This window comes from Prunus avium, chromosome 5 (assembly GCF_965620075.1).
Source record: "Prunus avium chromosome 5, drPruAviu1.hap1.1, whole genome shotgun sequence".
NCBI lineage: Eukaryota > Viridiplantae > Streptophyta > Magnoliopsida > Rosales > Rosaceae > Prunus > Prunus avium.
The window spans coordinates 16,106,105-16,126,702 of NC_142288.1; the positions used below are offsets into that span (position 1 = coordinate 16,106,105).

At 44.7% G+C, this 20,598-nt stretch overlaps 2 protein-coding genes across 2 annotated transcripts; both read right to left on the bottom strand.

The window, feature by feature from the left end:
- Nucleotides 1-119: 119 nt before the first annotated feature.
- LOC110768579 (putative ADP-ribosylation factor GTPase-activating protein AGD8) lies at nucleotides 120-5,963 on the bottom strand. Its single transcript, XM_021972354.2, has 7 exons — nucleotides 5,735-5,963; nucleotides 5,439-5,557; nucleotides 3,637-4,069; nucleotides 3,243-3,506; nucleotides 1,242-1,367; nucleotides 710-811; nucleotides 120-531 (listed from the first exon to the last, which is right to left on the bottom strand). Exons 1-7 carry the CDS (start codon nucleotides 5,801-5,803, stop codon nucleotides 424-426), a joined length of 1,221 nt encoding a protein of 406 aa, XP_021828046.1. The 5' UTR covers nucleotides 5,804-5,963; the 3' UTR covers nucleotides 120-423.
- Nucleotides 5,964-16,350: 10,387 nt separating this feature from the next.
- On the bottom strand, nucleotides 16,351-17,724 carry LOC148294401 (uncharacterized). The gene is made up of 2 exons (XM_088253350.1): nucleotides 17,182-17,724; nucleotides 16,351-17,111 (listed from the first exon to the last, which is right to left on the bottom strand). The coding sequence occupies exons 1-2, from the start codon at nucleotides 17,644-17,646 to the stop codon at nucleotides 16,461-16,463; spliced, it is 1,116 nt and encodes a 371-aa protein (XP_088109476.1). The 5' UTR covers nucleotides 17,647-17,724; the 3' UTR covers nucleotides 16,351-16,460.
- Between the last annotated feature and the right edge of the window lie 2,874 nt (nucleotides 17,725-20,598).

Sequence of the window (20,598 nt, forward strand, 5' to 3'; positions counted from 1 at the left end):
ACCACATATGCATCTCTAAAAATTATTGCAAAAGCTGGCCTAAGGAATTTTGAGAACCAAAATTAAACGACTATATCTATCAAATTGTATTGGATTGAATGATTTTAACAAAATGAAAATGAATAAGCGATCAAAAACTCAAGGACAAATCAAAGTTTTAACAGAATACAAGTATCCTTTTGCCTTGCTGTCTTGACACAAAGCAGTAATGTTATGGTGGTTTACAGAAACAAGAACGCATATGATCAAATCTCAGAACATTACCTGTGCTACAAAATAAAACACCAGCCACTCTTCTTAACCCTGGGGAATTTTGATAAGTCTTATTTGTCTTTAAAAGAATTTTATGAACTCTTCTTTACAATCACTACATATGATAATGGCTGGTGTACTTTTAACAAATAAACACAAAGCATATCAACATTAGAGGATTCTGTCCTGAAGATCCGTCATTAAATTGGATGCCAAGGAGCTAAGCTTCTTCCCGGTCTCTCCCGCAATGTTTTTTAGGGAAGAGATATCCTGTTGTGCCTGGAAAGGAGAATACACAAAGATTAAACCAAAATTAGTTAAACAAAATGCTGGAAACTCAAAAAGGGAAAGAAGACTAATTTCTGATCAGACATGGCCAAAATATGATAAACATACGACAAAAATTGAATTCCAACGCCTCAAAAACAACTGGAAATTTCTTATCTGCAAGGCATACCTGAAAAGACAGTCGGTTGATAAGGTCACTTGCAGTAAGATCAAGGGGCGAATTATCATCCCTGTCACCAAATAGATCAGCACTAGAGATGGCAGCGGAACCCTGGAAGTAGCAAGAAATTTGTGTTAGTTTTTTTTTTTGTGGGGTCAAAGTTTCACATTTTAGTCTAATAACTTCAAGCACCCACCACGATTCAGCTGAGATAGTTTAATGAAAGTCGAAGAAAATAAAAAGAAGCAGCATTCATGTTCCCAGGTTATCATGGTAATGTCCAGAATCAGAAAACAACAAACACAATTGTATAAACTGATTTGTATGTCAAAGATGTGTTGATGTTGCAAAAGACAATTTTCTTTGATTTTAATTATTTCCTCGGCATATACTTCGACAAATATGAGGTCTAACTGAATGAAAGCAGTAACAGGGCAGAACTTCAATAAATAAAAAATACCAAGGGCAAAAGGGAATTAAAATTCAAAAGAAATTCCCAGTTGAACTGGGTTTAGTTGATTATGATAGTAATGATGTATACCGAGAACTTCTGCAAGGAGGCGTGAGCATCAACATCAGCAGATTTGTTCTGATCACCAAAAAATTGTGCGGAAGAGATAGATTTTGCATTTGTGAATTTCTTCCTTGCTTCATCAGTTTCCTGAATCTGAAAAACAATAAAACATCAATATAAAGAAACACACACAAAATAACATGAACAGAAATGCAAACTCGTTATCAGTGTGCTGAACCATGACATAAAGCAACTCTTGTATATGTCACAAGTTGGTGTCTCCATGAGCCAATATGCAAGTGCAAAAAGACAATTGCAAAAATAACCAAAAGAGCAAACACTATAAGACAGATTTTTTAGATCGAGGAAACCACCAGCAGCATACGTCTTCCTGAAAAAGGGCTAAACATTCCCACAGTATACATCTTCATAAGAAAAATTTTATTTCCACACCTGAAATTATATGTCCAGAACAACATCATGCAGGACTGGATATCATGCATGAGAAGGATTGTACATTCCCATTGTCATAATAATTTTTCCTCTTTAAATAATGCTACCATTTGATAAAACAAGGCCTTACCATTTGAGGCATATGGTCATTGCCACTTAAAAACAACATAAAATTGGAATGGAGCAAACAAAAGTACTCCTCGCCAAGCATGCATGAACCATTTAAAGGATAATGTAACTCAGTCAACAATCTCATGTTCTTTTGTTTATTTTTTAAGACAATAATCTGCCTATTGGATTACGATTATAAAAACTTCAAATTGTAGTGACTGTCTGAAAAGGTATGTTTTTACTCCAGAACTTACATAACCAAATACATGTAGTATGTTAGAATGCTTTCTCACCCATGAGGGAAAATTTGCCTACTCCTTTACTTCTGAGTACAATTTCTGGACCTTACAGATTATAGGTATATGAAAACCATAAAACACTACAAAAATTCCATTTGGTTGCTTCCCATATTCCTAATATAAAGCAAACGGACTTGAGCCTCTTTAGGATAAACATAATGCACTTCAATTAATTAGTGGTGACCTTAAAAACAATGAATGGCCGGAAAATAATGAAAAAGAACAAACACGCAGAAACTACAAATGTGTAAATTTCTCCTTTTAATGAACATACAGGAAGCAAAAACATCACTTCAATTAATTAGTGGTGACCTTAAAACTTGAATTTCACGGCACAATATTAAATTAAATGCCGGAGTAATAACTCCAGACAGTTCAAAGGCATGTTTGAAAAGTTCAAGACAAGAAAATTCATAATATACGAGCAGATTTGTTATAGACACAGCCCCAATTTCACAAAGTTTTGGTAAAATGATTCCTTCCTCATCCTCATCTAGGAATTCAGGTACTCTGAGTTTGATTAGAAACATAAAAATGCATTACCCTTCTGACACCAATGGAGGCTTTTGCAAATACAATTAAAACGTTAAGAGTAAAATAAAACTAAACATTTAAACTATGAAAAACAAACAAGTAGACAGTTTTCACCCCACCATTGTGTAAACTATGGCAGCTTTTTATTTCCTTCTAAACTCAGTTTTGCACTTTACTATTTTCCCCTCTTTAGATAAATTTGTTTGTTTGAACAGTTTCTTTTAGCAATGGGGATTTCAGGGTCTTCAAAACTTAAACAAAATCCTGAAACTTCTCCCTTTTATGATAGAATTGATTTCATGTCTGACCATTGTTTCTCATCATAGTAATATAGTGTCTATTTTCTTCTTTCTTCCTTGACCAGATGACAGGAAAAGCTTAGCCTTTTTGGTTCTCTTAAATTTGTCACCCTAACACTTCTAAATCATGTCAAGCCTTAAATCCTGGTGTGAAAAGTGCAATATAGATTAGGGAATTGGAGCCAGAAATTTTTTTCACATTGCAGCAGGTCCTAAATTAACAATTTATTTCTAAAGAATTAATATTTATTACTGGGCAAATAACAAAAAGCTAATTAGTTCCCTTGGGAAAACTACTTATATGTGAATGTCATTGGTCGAAGATAACTTACTTGAACTTTGGAGGAATTTGAACTAGTTCTCTTGGGAAAACTACTGTCCATTCCAAAATCAGCAAAGAAATTTGACGACTTTGGTGGAGCAATATGACTAATTACATGAGCGCCATTGGGATTCGTCTCAGGATTTTGGACAATTTCTACATACTCAAAACGAGACGCAAAGGACGAGCCAGCTGTTGTTGGAGTGCTGTTATTTGAGGAAGGCACTGGTATAACAGGTTCTTCAGGTTTCTGATCATACAGGCTTTCACTTGACTGCATTTGATAAAGTTATCTCACTAAGAAAAAGGCATTTTCCCTAAAAATATAATAAAATAGGAAACAGAACTCAAAGATACCATTGCTGATAAATAATTTATTCTAAGCGATAATAAGAAATCACAACCTTTGTAGTAAGTTTGCGAGCACCAAGCCCCCCAGTCTTTCCAGTTTTCTTAGCACCAAGAGGCTTCTTGACAGTACTGGTAACAAATGTATGGGGGGCTTTCGGGGGAGCAGAGACTTCAGGGGTTTCTTTCCTTGCTATAGATGTTTCTTTTGGAGCTTCACTGGTCTTGACATCAGGAAGCCCATTAGATGCTTGTCCTGACTGAGATGCAACAGGTGATGACGGAAGACCTGCCTCTTCTGCCATACTTTTGGCAACTTCTTTAGAAAGTATCTGCCTGTATAAATCGGCAGCTCTTGATGTATACTTTGCCTCAATTTTGCCTCCATCCGTCCATCCATGCTGCTTAAAGAAAACCTGTGCGCGGTTGTTTCCACCAAAGCTCATCGTTTTAAGCTGTTCAGGAGTCCATGAGTCTAAATTTGTGGATCTGCACAAATAAAACAAATCAATTATAAGATTTTCATTGTCGCGATTTTGCATTTGCACTTATTTCTAAAGATTAAACCCAAATGTGAATTTCAAATAGGATGCATTATTACAATACACTGTTGTTTAAATCCAAATGATCTGACAATCATATTCAACTCAACCTCAAAAATTTTGAAAAATACACTTGATTTTACTTGTACAATCCATTAAAAGACAAATTATTTATCAAGAAAGTATCTTTTATGTAAACTTAGAATCATTACATGGAGAATAAAATTTAACAATGAGAATAAATCTAGGTACAATTTCGATAAAACTATAAACGAACTTTGAAGTGAAATCTGAATTCAAACTATCAGATCCACCCCTGATGCTAAAATAATCTCAACCATCGAAGGTGGGGAAAGATGACGGGGGATGGAGGGGAGGGCCAAGGGGTGTGGAGACAGGAAGATTCTGAGTGAGTGGGGGATTGGGGTAGGGAGGGGGGAGAGTGGATTGTTTGGTAAGACCACATTGAGGAGGGGAAATGGTTGGTAGGCAAGATCGTGCAGGGGGGGGGTGGGGGAAGGTCATCATCTGGAGGAAAGGGATGTCCTCTGAGTACATCCTCGGAAAGGGCTCGTCTAGGAAGATCGGGGGAAGGACGAGGGGAAAGTAACAGGAAAGCTTTTCCATTAAGTGGAAAGTAACAACGAATAAAAGCATAAGTCATTATGGAAAGAACTGCTAATAATTCTGAATCACATAAAACTAATGGCTTCATTGCATTCGTATGGGTGTGTGTGTGTGTATGTGTGCAACTTCTTATTTATCTTTGCAGTCTTCCTAAGAATGCATGCAACAGTTCCCGTGTTTACCTTTTAGTTTCAGTTGTACTTCAGATATTAAGTTTGGGTCAAATTGTAGGACTTATACTCCATCTATCTCAAACAGATACAAAGAACCACAAGAGGTGCTTTCCACAAATCTACTTTCTATTAAAAGAACAAAATAGATCACGGTTCCTGGAATAAAGCATAACCTTTCGCACTTCTGGCACAAGTTTCTTGCTGCACCCTCAATCCAATCCCATCAAACGTCTACCTATTTACCAAATTCCTAAGCTTTAATTAATGACACAAACTATGACTCGGATCCCCAACATGTAAAGGCACATCAACCCTTCAACATGATTTCAGTTCCATCTTATTTAAAACAGAACTTTGAGTTCTCGTAACATAAATTAGATAACATCACAAAATGCACCAATAGTTAAAGCAATAAACATTCAATCATATGTACTCAAAACAGCTACTCCAACACCCAAACTATAACAAATTGAAGATTGAGAGAATTAAAGATCCTTACTGCCACATGAAACATACCTAACAAAGCTGATGTGAACCCCGAGACTGCGGTGAGCGGCCGAGCAATCGATGCAGAGAAAGATCCCATATGTAACCGAGGCCCAAGTTGGGTTCTTTGCATTGCAATCGAAACACATCTGGAGCAAGAACCCACAAAATGAAAAACAAAACTCAAGATCCAAGAACAGAACACAGATCTGAATCAGATCTAACAGACCCATATCGAATTTTGCACCAAAATCAAAAACCCATATAAAAGTTTTAAGAATAACCCAAACAAAAAAGGCCAAATGATATTAGAGAAACAAAAGAACCTTGTTTTCTGACTTTGCTTTCAGTTTTCTGAAGACAGCGTTCTTGTCATTGAAGATTTCGGACGCCATTGAAGAGACAAATCCTAGAGAAATTAGCGAGAACAAATGAATCCGAAGAGGTGCTTGAACACCTCCTCAGGCAAAAGAGAGAGGTAGAGATGTGTGGAAATGAAACCCCAAATTGATTTCAGGTTATGTTTTTTGGTTTTGGTTTTTCGTTTTGTGAAATTTTAAACGGAACCATTTTATTAGAAGCTGTGGGGATGATACAATGTTGTTTCAAATGACGAAACTACCCTTGAGGTTTTAAGGGTATTTCGGTGCTGGTGGTTCGTTGTTGTCTAGTAGTGTAATTATTTATCTGAATGAAGGGCAAACGTAATTTGTCATGTTACGTCCATGCCTTTTTGGTGGCAACTGGCGGTTTCTACCAATCGCTAACGGCTGGGCTTGTATAGATTGGTCAAGCTGAACCACCCAGTTCCGCATTTCTTCAACCTTAAAACTTTTTATTTTTTTAATCGTGCTAAATTTAGTTCAATCTTTCTAATTTTAAAAGCCAGAAAAAGAAAAGAGAGAAAAATCGATATTTTATCTATTTATACTATTATATCAAATACATAATCGACAATCCATCATAAAATAAAAAAGAAACTTTATGGGCCGTTTACTTATCATGAATGGAGGAAGTAAGGAATTGGGGAATTTATGAAGTAATGAATCGGTATGGGAAAAATCATTTCTCATTAAGTTGTTTACTAACCATATAGAATCAGCATAGGAATTGAGTTGATTCCCATTGTTATTGTTTACTAAGTCTCATGAATCGGAACCTATACTAATTTGAATACTAAGATGCCCTGCGCTGCACATATAAATATATATTTTTCACCTAAATAACTTGTAAAAAAGAAAATTGAATAATATAAGATACTTATATAACGAGTGATGAAAAAACAAGTATATAAAAATATAAGGAATATAATATAATAAAAAATAAATATGACATAGTGATAAGAAGCATAATAAGACAAGTAGAGGCTAGCAACCAAGGTGAAAAGGGAAAACTTTTGTTTTTTCCAACTGTGATTAATAAACAACCATTGAAATTTTTTTAGACAAAAAAGACTTCAAAGTTTGGTTTCTTCATTTTATAGGATGGAAGAATACAACAAGTGTCAATTGTTTTTGTTTTATGTCCATGTTCCTCTAGATTGTGGTGCTAAACTAACCAATTTCAAATAACAAAATCAAATAATAATAACCTAAGCATAATCTTGATAATATTAAAGTGGCGTGAGTTTTTATTTTTCTAGGGTTTGGGGTGTTTTATAATTATCTTAAAATGGTAAGGGTATTTTTGGAAGGTAGTAAGGGAAAAATGGAATGGGAATCAGATCAACTACCCCTCCCTAGTTGATATGATTCCTCTTTTTGAAGGGATGTGATTACGGATTTTGAGGTGGGACCCATGCATTTTTTCATTCATAATTGCAAGTAAAAGCGAGAGAAGTCACGAATGAAAATCATTCCATTTCTTCACAAAACCATTATTGATACGTAAACATGCACATTTACTTATCAGGAATGGCCGTTGGAATGATTATGATTTCTTCTCCTCCTATGTTTACTAACACATAGATATTGGAATTATTCTAATCATGACTTCCCATGTGTTTACGTTACATAAAGAACCAAAATTTATGCGGATTCCATGTCAAAATTTGCAATCGAATACCGTCAAATTAGGAATGGGATCAAGTAGGGGTAGTTGATTTTTTTTTTTTAATTTTTTTTCCTTTTGGGTATGAGTTGATTTGATTCTCATTCCCTGATTATCCCATATAAATTCCTAGTGTCATGACTTCTCCTATTCCTTATAAGTAAATTGGAAAATATGAATAATAACCTTAAAAGCAAAATGAAATTTTGTTAACACCCATCAATATGTTGGAACCACCCCTTTAATTTTCCCCCCTCAATATTCCACTTTTGCCCCTCATAAATAAAAAATATTAGAAAAGAAATAGCTAGCAACCCTCACCGTTTCAATCCCTACGTAAGCTACTGACCCCTCCACGGCATCCATTCCCTCTTCACACTTCCATTCCCAACTAGCAATATTAAGACTGAGTGAGTTTTTGGTTTAATACTTTGTACTAGAGATGGAAAAAATGTACATTTTTTTTTCTTTATATTGAGCGTGCATTTAATTAGGTGTGGGCAGGACTTGGGGTGTGTAATGTGAGCGATTTCACAAAGGTCTAATTTTAGAAGGGCCCCCAAATTATAATCTTGTTCAACATTTATATACATATATATAAATGTGAATATGTATTTGCTTTTAGTTAATATATTCACATCCAAATAAAAAAATATATTCGCGATATCAATTCCTTTCACTCATATTCCCACATAATATGTAACGAACCATCCCAAAATTTTTATTGATTTACTTAAATCCAAACATACTTCAAGTATTATGCCTATTCAACCCTTAGGGACGAAACGTGACTAGATAGGGCATGGGTTAAAAAATATATTTGATGAGCTGTTTCCTCCTTCCCAACATAAAAAGGAGTACTTTTCACCAAAATAGTAACTTGAAATCTCTCTAGACTTAAGTACAGTACTTTTCACTCCATATTTGGGGAAAGATCTGATAGGCATCGGAGGGTGATTGGTGGCCCCACCACCACCTCAAGGCCCCGTTTGGTTCACGGAATGAATTTGAGGGGAAATCAATTCCCATGTCATTTCCCAAGGAATGGGAATGAAAGATTCATTTCCCACGTTTGATAATGTTGGGAAAGTAACTGGGAGATTTCATTTTGTTTCCTTTCCCATGTTTGTTTTGAGTAGGAATGGAAAACAAAGTTTTTATAATTTTCCAATTATATCCATATTAATCAAATAAAAAAAGAATGCATTTAATGATACGTTGTAATTATAAATTGTTCATAGGGGCAAAATAGTCATGAAAATTGTGCATTGAATGTTGGCTCATTTTCCCAAACTTTCCCATGAGGAGGGAAAACGAAACCCAAGTTAAGAGGAGGGCATCATGTTCGCACCACTTTGCAAAACCCAAGGGAGGTGTCGTATAGCAGTGTAGCTCGGAAGTCCGAGTGTCGTATCCACAGAGAGCGGTGTAAAGATAGCAGAGCTGAAAAAGAACAATTATGATTGAAAAGTAGATTTATGCAAGATTTGATTTAGAGAAAATTTAATTGATTAAAACACTAAGGCATTGGGTTTCCACTTTTAACATAAGCATGCAACTCTTAATAATTTGATCCACAAAATATTTTCCTTTGTAGTTGTTCAAAATAATTAAAGCCCTTTTTAATTTCCTTTAGAAGTATTCTAAGCATAACTTGTACCATTGGCAACAAACTATCAAAAAATAATCTTCATCAAAATTCTATTAATCTTTAGTAATTCTCTTCTCTTTTAAAAGCATGAAAGTTTTTACTACACAATGGGAAAAACATGATTGAACCCATGAAATAGATTATCAAACATTCATCAATTAATTAAAAAGCAAACTACAAATTCCATTTGAACAAAAACTACAAATTCACATTAAAGCTTAAGTTTGGATCAAACTAATAAAAATTACACACTTATATTAAAAGCTTTCTCCCTAGCCTTAGCTAGGGAGTTAGTTCCCCATAATAAAATAAAACTAAAAACAGAAATTAAAACTTAGAAAGATGGAGGGAAGAGAGAAAGCTCAAGAGTTGTGGAGCTTGGTGTCGGTTTTCCATCTGCAGCAATGCTCTATTTATAGGAATGGGAGCTGCTCTTTGTTGCATCAATTGTATTTTGCCATGAATAAACAAATTATCATTGCTTGCCGCCAACCCACAATCAGATAGCCATACATTTGTTTATTATCTTCCAATTGCCTTTGTCTATACAATTCCCTCTATAGTGTTGCAGACTCCTCTCCTTTATTGGCTACTGTTTGTACCATATCTGACCCTCCACTCGTACAACGACACGTGGATCTCATAAACTCGCCCAAGCACCCAAGGCCTCGGACAATCGGCATAGGCTACTGATGATATTGTCTCAAAGCAGCAAAAGATCATTACAGGGCCCAACACAGCCTACAATCGGTATCCCCTACCGATTCTGCAGAATCAACCTCGAAGCACCCGCCTGAAATATCTAAGGACTCGTGTCAACCTCATAGGGCCCTCCCACGAGTCCCACATCGAAAATGAGCGCTAAGAGCATACTAAATGCCCTCTATAAGTATGCCCCTCCCACTACAATACAGGGGTAAGACTTTTCAGCTTGACTTTTATACTTCTATATGGTCAACAGCAAGAGCTCTTAAAAACAATCTTACTTGAGCATCGGAGGGTCTTAGGCTGGTTCCACACCGGTTCCATAGACCTCACGAGCTTCGCTTATCTTCTATTCAGGATCAGCATCCAAGGACAGGAAGAATCGGCATCCAACACCCAATCGATCTCTTGATCGTCCATCCCACTTGTAAGTTGCACTCATCTCTATCTATTCAAGATTTAGCGCCAACAGATTGGCGCCGTCTGTGGGAATCGCTTATCGATCAACCCATATCTCAAAACAAAGAACTCTGAGACCAAAAAATGAATCCATCTTCGGCCCTCCCTACCGATGGCCCCATCCTCGGCCTCGTTGGCGAGCCGAATCCAACTCCCTTGCTTCAGACACCTGCTCGACCGACCACCCTGGAGGCTCGGATGGAGACCCTACAGCAGGATATGGCAAGAATGCAGGAGCACAACAATGTTCTCGCCTCCAAACTGGATGACACCCAGAGGCAACTGCATCAACAACAAACACTCTCCGCCCAGTTGCAGAACGATCGGGAACCAGCCACACAGCTTCGGCAGGAGAAATCGTTTAAAAGCGTACGAAAGCCCACTTTCCAGGATAGAGGGAAGCAGCAGGCCGCGAACGGACCAACTGTCTCCCGAAGACTGTTCGTGCCCACTCCGAAGGAACGCCATCCCGAATATCGCGTTTATTCTGATTGCCGCGAGAGGATCAACGATCGGCGCAGGGAACGGCAGTCATCACCCATCCAGGTCCGGGCGAAGCTAGACGATCCACGCCTGGAGGTACTTGGACCAAAATCCCCCTTACGCCAGAGGTACGGCGCGATCGGCCTGGAAGAGACGGACGAATCAGATTATGTTCCAACATCCCCAGGAACCACAATCTCATCGGCAGGGCCCTCTGCACGACGCCACAGCCACCGATCAAACCAAGACAACGATCGGCGAAAAGGAAATTACGAGAGAAGCCCCAGCCGAACGGCAGACCAAGGAAGGCGAGGTCACAATACTGACCAACGCACAGGGAACCGAGCGATCGAACCCTTTGGTGACGATCTTCCATCTACCGATCCGACTATTCGTCTCCTCCTACAGAAGATGACTCGCATCGAGAAGGAACAAGACCAGGCTCGGACACCAACATGGGGAACGGTACAGCCAGGGCCGTTCACCAATCGAATCCGGACATTCAGACACGAGAAGGAGGTCCAAGCACTCCGCATATCGTTTTATTCGGGGGTCGAAGATCCCGTTACCCACATTCATACCTTCCAATCAGCTCTGGGTTGCAAAGGACTGACGGACGAAGGCCAATGTTTGCTATTCCCCTCCACCCTGACCGGAGCCGCTCTGAATTGGTTCTATCGGATGGAGCCAGACACGGTCGACAATTTCAATCAGTTGAAGCAAACCTTCCTCAACCATTTTATGATTCAGACCGATCGCCTATATTCCGCCGATGATCTATATACCGTTCGGCAGCAAGACGATGAGCCGTTGAGGGAATATGCGGCTAGGTTCAGCCATGAGTACTCCAGATGTCCGGAAACTGACGACAGGGCGGCCTTCGGTGCCTTCAAAAGCGGCCTTCGGTCGTCTCAGTTTCGTTATTTGGTCCACAGCAGCAACTGGACCACCTACTCCGAATTAATGAAACAGGCGGCTATCCACGCCAAGGCTGAGCATTTCAACTCCAAGGGATCGGCTTCGACCCCAATAAACAAAACGGCGTTGACCGATCAGCCTCCAACGCAGAACTACGACCGATTCCCGGTCGACCGATCGGCAAACCAGGCCCCCTACCGAACGGCACCCCCTGTCCCTGCTTTTTCCACTCAGCGAAACAAGCGGAAGGACAACTTCCGGGAACGGCAGGACAACAACAAGAAGGGCAACCACAAGGGGAATCGGCCAGACGAAATCTTCACTTTGCTCAACACCACTTATGAGCAAGTTCTCCTGACCGAAGGGGATATGATACCGAAGCCGAACAATCGGAAACTCCCTCGCCAGAGCGAAAAAGACACCGGTGTCTTCTGCCGGTACCACCAATACAACGGCCATGATACGGAATCATGCATCGCGCTGCGCAAAATCGTTGAACGCCTCATCAATGACGGAAAGCTGGATCAGTATTTAAACACCAAGCCAGCAACGGATAACTCATTGAATCGGCAGATCAATATGATCAGTGGAGGGGCGCCTATTGCCGAAGCCAGCAACCGATCCGTTAAAAACTACGTTCGTGCCGTACGGCATCCACAAATCCTCAGCGTGGCGGGAGGACGCAATGACAAAATTCAACGCAACGGTTGGGAACCTATCACCTTTTCTGAAGAAGAAGAGCGAGGCATCATCTTCCCCCACTCTGATCCTATGATCATACGGGCTGATATATCGGATTTCGACGTAGGCCGAATCCTCATCGACACCGGCAGTTCGGTCAACGTGCTATTCGCCGACGCTTTCAACGCCCTCGGCGTGGACCCTCGGCATCTGAACAAGGATATCACCCCTCTCCTGAGCTTCTCTGGCGACGTGGTTGAACCAATCGGCAGTGTCCAGCTCCCGTTCGCTGTCGGTACCATCCCCAGACGAACGGTCCTCTACACCCATTTTCTAGTGGTCGACTGCCCAACGGCATACAACGCTATCATCGGCAGGACGGCGCTCACAAAAATGAAGGCCATGCTGTCACCACACATGCTCCTCCTCAAGTTCCCCACACACGCTGGCGTCGGCCAAGTGCGAGGGGACCAATTGAGTGCACGGACGTGTTACGTTTCGGCAACCAAGGAATCGGCAAGGGCTGCGCTTCGCGAAACATACTCGGTCGCCACCAGCTTGGGCGTACCGAACGGCAGGGGGACGGACAAACCAGATGACCCCCGAGATGAGACTGTAACCCCGCAAGCGCAACCCGCCGAAGATTTAGAACCAGTCACCCTCTCCGAAGCACAACCGGACAGACAAGTTCGAATCGGTACAACCTTGAGTCCGGCACTCAGGGCCGATTTTATCACCTTCCTGCAAACCAATGCAGAAGTCTTCGCCTGGTCATACGACGATATGCCCGGCATCGCCCCGAGTGTCATCAGCCACAAGCTCAGCATCTGCTCCACTTTCAAACCCATCAGGCAGAAACGGCGGGCCTACGATGCCGAACGGTATGAGGCAATGAGGCTCGAAGTAGACAAACTGAAGACCATCGGCTTCATCCAGGAAGTAACCTACCCAATTTGGCTGGCAAATTCGGTTTTAGTCAAAAAATCAAACGGCGCCTGGAGAATGTGTCAAGACTATACCGATTTAAACAGGGCTTGCCCAAAGGACAGCTTTCCTCTGCCACGGATCGATCAGATGGTGGATGCCACGGCAGGCCATGAACTTCTCAGCTTCATGGATGCATACTCAGGCTACAACCAAATATTCATGAGCCCTACCGATCGCGAACACACGGCATTCATCACCGACAAGGGACTTTACTGCTACAACGTCATGCCGTTCGGCCTGAAGAACGCTGGGGCGACATACCAGCGATTGGTCAACAAAATTTTTTCCGACCTCATTGGCACCTCGATGGAAGTCTATGTGGACGACATGCTGGTCAAGAGCAGAACGGCCGATTCTCATCTCCACAACCTTTCGCTCATGTTCGGCGTCTTAAAAAAGTACAACATGCGCCTCAACCCGAGCAAGTGTGCCTTCGGCGTTTCCTCGGGCAAATTTCTCGGCTTCATGATCAGCCAACGAGGAATCGAGGCCAACCCTGAAAAAATCAAGGCATTACTCGACATGCAGGTCCCGAAGACACAAAAGGACATTCAGAGTCTGACTGGGCGTGTCGCCGCTCTAGCCCGGTTCATCTCCAAGGCTACCGATCGGTGCGCTCCATTCTTCAAAGCCCTCAAAGGAAGCAAACGGCAGATTGTCTGGACTGCCGAATGCGATCGCGCCTTCCAAGATCTTAAGGCCTACATGAGCAGAGCACCCCTATTATCCACTCCTCTCCCCGGCGAAGAACTCATCCTCTACCTCTCGGTTTCGGCAACGGCACTTAGCTCTGTGCTCATTCGCAAGCCGAACGGCATCGAACTCCCCATTTTCTACATTAGCCATGCTTTGCAAGACGCTGAGATTCGGTACCCCGAGCTCGAAAAACTCGCCTACGCTCTCGTCCTTTCAGCACGCAAGCTTCGGCCATACTTTCAGGCTCACAGTGTTACCGTCCTCACCAATCAGCCTCTGCGCCAGATACTCCAGAGACCGGAGACATCCGGACGGCTAGTCAAATGGGCCATCGAGCTCGGCGAATTCGACATCCGCTACCACCCTCGTCCTGCCGAGAAGGGACAGGCTGTAGCCGATTTCATCTCTGAGTTAACCGCGTCCGAGGGGCCAGTTTCGAAGGACGCCGCATCCGATTCATCTTCGACGGTACCAGTCGCCCACCCGACCGAAGGAATCTTTAATCCGTCAATTCCACTTTGGACTCTCTACGTGGACGGTTCGTCCAACCGACAGGGCAGCGGAGCCGGCTTGGTACTCAAGGCCCCTGACCAGACAACCATCGAATATGCCATCCGATTCCAATTCCGGACTTCCAACAACGAAGCCGAATATGAAGCTCTGTTGGCCGGCCTTCGGCTCGCTAAAGAAATGGGCGCTCAGCAACTCAGGATCTGTAGCGACTCACAACTTGTCGTGAACCAGATACTGACTGAATTTGAAGCCAAGGACACTTCGATGGTTGCCTACTTGACACACGCTCGCCGATTGCTGCACCACTTCACTGCGTACCAAGTTCAACAGATCCCCAGATCCGAGAACAGCCACGCCGATGCTCTATCACGCCTTGCATCAGCGATCGACGACAACATAGGGCGCCGTGTGCCGATCGAGGTCCTCACTCGGCGCAGTACCACCGACCTCGAAGTACATGCCGTTCGGCAGGATCCAAGTTGGATGGATCCTATCCACGCCTACCTCGCCAACGGCACGTTGCCTGGCCCCAAACCTGAAGCAACGACTATCCGCCGCCGATCGGCACGATACCTCCTTCTGAATCAGATTCTCTATCGGCGTGGTCACTCCTTACCATTGCTTCGGTGCATGACCCCGCAGCAGGGAAACTACGTCCTACGAGAGATTCACGAGGGGGCCTGTGGGGACCATTCTGGGGCTAGATCATTGGCTTTCAAGACCATTCGGCAAGGGTACTACTGGCCGACTCTCCATGCCGATGCCACCACCCTGGTCCAGAAGTGCGATCAATGCCAGCGTTTCGGCTCCGTTCCAAAGCTGCCTGCCGAACCACTCTCTCCGATTGTTAGCCCATGGCCCTTTGCCCAATGGGGTTTAGACCTCATCGGCCCTATGCCCCAGGGCAAGGGACAGGTCAAATTCGCCATCGTCGCCGTCGACTACTTTACCAAGTGGACCGAAGCCGAAGCTTTGGCAACAATCACTGCAGCCAGGGTTGAACATTTCGTATGGAAGAATATCATTTGTCGATTCGGCCTCCCGAACGGAAAACAATTCGACTCCTCTCAGTTCCGGCACCTATGCCACCGATTTGGCATCAACCTGTTCTTCGCCTCCCCAGCACATCCGCAGTCGAACGGCCAAGTCGAAGCAATCAACAAGATCATCAAGAAGACGCTGAAGAAAAAGCTTGGGACAGCTAAAGGAGCTTGGCCCGATCTCCTTCCGGAAGCGCTATGGGCCATTAATACCTCCTATCGACGGTCGACTGGCGAGACGCCATTTTCCCTTGCCTTCGGTTCCGAAGCCGTTGTTCCAGTCGAGATCAACGCACCATCGTGCCGAACGGCATCTTACGAGCCAGAGCAAAACGAAGCCCAGCTCACTCTCAACCTGGACCTCATTGAGGAACACCGTTCCCAGGCTCAGCTTCGGAATGCCGCCTACAAACAACGGACTTCCCGCTACTACGACTCGCGCGTCAGACGCCGATCGTTTAAAGTAGGGGACTGGGTACTACGCAAAATCTCCCTCGCCACCAAGGACTCCAACGACGGCACCCTTGGTCCATCTTGGGAAGGTCCTTACGAAGTTGTCACCATCTGCCGCCCAGGCACTTACCGTTTGCGTGGTACCGATGGTCAAACCCTCGGCCACCCTTGGAATATAGAACATCTCAAATATTACTACAAGTGAACGCCCCTTCGGTCATCAACTTTTGTAATCGGTTTAATTTGGAACTCCCTATTCTATACATACTCTACATACGACATGCGCACATACAGAATTAAGGGACATGGCACATTAACCCGAAACAAACTGAACATTGATAAATAAGGGGCCACAGAAGGGCCATCTGTCTTTACAATACGCCGTTCGGCACGCTCAAAAATGTTAAAAACAAAAGTCTACGAGGTGGGTGGATCGGCTTCGGTCGCTACAACATCGACATCAGCTGACGCAGGCACAGGATCAGTCGACGGCTCGGCAGTAGACGTAACGGCAGCCCTCGGCCCGGGATGACCTTCCTCCCCACTGCTTGAATCGGTGTCGTCGGTTTCCTCGGCCTCGGCATCCTCGCCCTTGTAGGCCTCCACCATCTCTTCGGTCACCCCTTCCGGCAGCGGTGGTGGATCCCGGAGGAAGTTCAGGTTCAGCTTCTTGTCAGCATTATACCGTTTGACTCGATAGAGAAAGTCGTCACATTGCTCCATGACCTCTCTATCCACCAAACGTGTAAACTCCTCCGACGATCGGTAGTCCGCAACGGCCTTCGCCTTCTCCTCTACTAGCTCCCTGGCATGCGACCGCTCGGCCGCATCCATCGCCACCTCTACCGCTGCCTTCGCCTCATGGGCAGCCATCACGTCCAGCTCGGCCGCCGCCAGCTTCGACGCCAGCTCAGCAATTTTCGCCGCATTCTCCTCGGCACGCTGGTCCGCCTCCTGCAGCATCTTTCCGGCATCAGCGATCTTCGAACGGCCCTCTTCAAATCTCTTTTGGTACCGTTCGGCAGCATTCACAGCTCGCTTCGCGCAGAGCCACATGTCCATATTAGCCTGCCACACCAACGGACACATTCATACATGCCGAATCAAAGTATCCTTAAGCTACAAATCCTACACTTACCGCTGCTTGGAGACGGAAGGCCCGACCGGTTTGTTCACGCAACGTCTTCGTTGACAGTTGCTCCAGCTCAGCCAGCTCCATCTGAGCACCGTCAATCATACAGTTGATGAACGGCACAGCCTTCCGAGGACACGCGATGTTAACCGGTCCCTCCTCTCCCTCCACCTCATCATCAGGGATCAACACCGATGTCCCCTCGTTCGGGCCCCTTGGCCGTTTCGGCAACGGCGTCACATCGATGGGACCCTCGATCTGCCGTTTGCCCGTCATTTGGAGGTGAGCCTCCCGAACGACCTCTGCCTCCGCCGCCCTCTTCTCCCTCCGGCGGTCAGCCACCGTCTGCTCATCAGCCGACGTCCCTCCCGCTGGCCCTGCCGTCTTTCTCTTCTTCGGCCCGGGGGACTGAACCTTCTTCGTCTTTGGCGCCCCTTGCCCCTCCAGACGCCTCCTCGTCGCCTCGCTCATAGGCCTCCCTCCTGCCACTGCAAAACAGGAAAAGCACGATGTCAAAAAGGAAACGGCAGCATAGAAAAAAACACCGACCCTGCCGAACGGCATCTCTTACTTTGCCTTTTTTCTTCTTCCTCTTCCTCCTTCACCCTCCGATCGTGTTCGGCCCTACCGATCAGGCCTGCCTTGAACAGATTCCGGAAGTAGAGCAGCTCCTTACAAAACCGATCTTCTTCGGCAATCTTCGCTCTCACCCTCTCGATTGCTTCAATCTCTCTGATCGGTGCGGCCGGCCGTTTCAAGGACACTGAAACCAAAATACCAACGGTCAGTACCCAAAAAAAAAAAAAAAAAAAAAAAAAAAAAAAAACAACACTATTAACCCTGCCGAACGGCAGGTTCTACCCTACCGACTGTCTGGAAGGACGTAGGAATCCTCCTCTCAACGATAACTCCGGGTGCCGATTCCCAATCACCGGAGACAATCACTCGACGCTTGCGCCACGTCTTTTGAGAGCTCGGCACCCCCACCACAAAGTGCCCACGCTGCCCTGCCGAGAGACAGTTGGACTGAACCCACCCTCCATGATCGGCACTCTTCGCCCTCGTCACACTGTACAGCTGGGCGAACTGTTCGTAGCTTGGCTCCCCCTCACCGGCCAAGCTGAACGCCGTGATCGTCCCGAGCAGCGTAATCCAAAAATTTGGGTTATACTGCCCTGGCGCATAACCGATCGCCGCCAGGATCTTCTGCACCGAATGCTTTAACGGCAGCCGAAGGCCATGCTTAAACACATCTGTGAAGAAGACCACCCCCTTGTCATTGTCACTTAGCGACTCTAAGGGCTCCGGAATTCGCATCCCTACCGATTCCGGAATGTTGTACTCCGACCGAATCTTCGCCAACTCGGATTCGGTCAGTGTGTTCGGCTCTAAGTCATCTACTCCGAACACAGGTTCCGTGGGCTTCGCCATCGGGATCCGTTGCCTACCCCTGACGACCCTCAGCACCCCTTCCCCGGGAACGGCAACAGAGACACCACCCCCATCGGCCTCACGACCCGAGGTCGAAGGCTCATCACCCCCAGGCACCCTCGTTGAAGTACCCCCAGCCTCGGCACGCCCTCCTGCCCCCTCCACTATCTCACAGCTCGAAGAGCTCACAGATTCAGAACTCCCACTCTCTTCGGCAGAACTCCCCGAGGACGACTCATCCTCGAATGCCCTCGGACTACGCCTACGCTCGGATTCGGTATCTGACATCTACAAACAACACACGAACGTACACTAAGGGCTGTGCTAGAATCCAAATCCTACTCTACCTCCTAAAAACACTACGTTCATACGTGTTCATGCGTGTTCATGCTTGTTCATACATTGTTCAAACATAAATTCTTGCAATTCAACACTTTGATCCATGGGAATACGAAAACACGGCAACATACCTTGTTTGCACGGTGGCTCAAGTTCGTCGGAAATCGCCTCCGCCTTGTTCAAACTTGCCGGAAATCGCCTGCTCAGCCTCAGCACGGTTGCCGGAAATCGCCTCTCACAAGCTCTCTTTGCTCTCAAAATTTCCAAGTATTTGTACTCTCGTCTTCTCCTCACATTTATAAGGCCGATTTAGCATCGGGAAGCGAAGCGACGCATCGGGATACGAAACGACGCGGCTCTTCACAGCCATGCCGACACGTGTCACGCATGCATGGGAGAGACCAAACGTCAGTTGCAACGCTTCCAATCCTCGGAGACGCTTCAACTTCCCGAACGTGGCAGATCTAGCCACCTTCGAGCACAACTCCACTAACTAACGGCAGGCGCACATTGATGAGTTCTCACTCACCTCTCGTGCCGAACGGCAGGCGCACATTGATGAGTTCTCACTCACCTCTCGTGCCGAACGGCAGGCGCACATTGATGAGTTCTCACTCACCTCTCGTGCCGAACGGCAGCCGCATATTCATGAGTTTTCACTCGCCCCTTTGCAACAACCGGCACATCATGCCGTCTCCTATCCAAGCTCACTCCCTTGGGCACTTGGGGGACTACATACCACCATCGGCAATTATGGGACCATTGTGTCCGGGTCAGAATGCCGAATACACATTCAAGTCCCCAACCGAGAAGCTTCTCAATCGGCAACTTGGGGGACTACTGTTTGTACCATATCTGACCCTCCACTCGTACAACGACACGTGGATCTCATAAACTCGCCCAAGCACCCAAGGCCTCGGACAATCGGCATAGGCTACTGATGATATTGTCTCAAAGCAGCAAAAGATCATTACAGGGCCCAACACAGCCTACAATCGGTATCCCCTACCGATTCTGCAGAATCAACCTCGAAGCACCCGCCTGAAATATCTAAGGACTCGTGTCAACCTCATAGGGCCCTCCCACGAGTCCCACATCGAAAATGAGCGCTAAGAGCATACTAAATGCCCTCTATAAGTATGCCCCTCCCACTACAATACAGGGGTAAGACTTTTCAGCTTGACTTTTATACTTCTATATGGTCAACAGCAAGAGCTCTTAAAAACAATCTTACTTGAGCATCGGAGGGTCTTAGGCTGGTTCCACACCGGTTCCATAGACCTCACGAGCTTCGCTTATCTTCTATTCAGGATCAGCATCCAAGGACAGGAAGAATCGGCATCCAACACCCAATCGATCTCTTGATCGTCCATCCCACTTGTAAGTTGCACTCATCTCTATCTATTCAAGATTTAGCGCCAACAGCTACGTCCCATTTTCTTATTCATTTGTTCAATCCATTAGCTTGCTTTAAAAGCTTGGTGCGGCACTCCAAACTTTATTTTCAATATCTATTGGTTATTGCTTCTTCTTTTCTAAGTTGGGCAACACCTCAAGCAAGAATTTGCTTATTTTTCTCTGGTGATGGCTGCACTTATGAAAGATGTACCTAAAAAAAGAAATCTCATCAATTATGTAATGGGTATGTAAGCA

Coding starts and splice junctions, on each gene's coding strand:
- LOC110768579 (XM_021972354.2), bottom strand. CDS start 5,803: ATGGCGTCCGAAATCTTCAATGACAAGAACGCTGTCTTCAGAAAACTG. Junction 1,368..3,242: donor CAAATTCCTCCAAAGTTCAA/GTAAGTTATCTT, acceptor ATTGTTTTTCAG/ATTCAGGAAACTGATGAAGC. Junction 532..709: donor TCAACCGACTGTCTTTTCAG/GTATGCCTTGCA, acceptor TCTCCTTTCCAG/GCACAACAGGATATCTCTTC.
- LOC148294401 (XM_088253350.1), bottom strand. CDS start 17,646: ATGAGCGAGGCGACGAGGAGGCGTCTGGAGGGGCAAGGGGCGCCAAAG. Junction 17,112..17,181: donor CCTTCCGTCTCCAAGCAGCG/GTAAGTGTAGGA, acceptor TTGGTGTGGCAG/GCTAATATGGACATGTGGCT.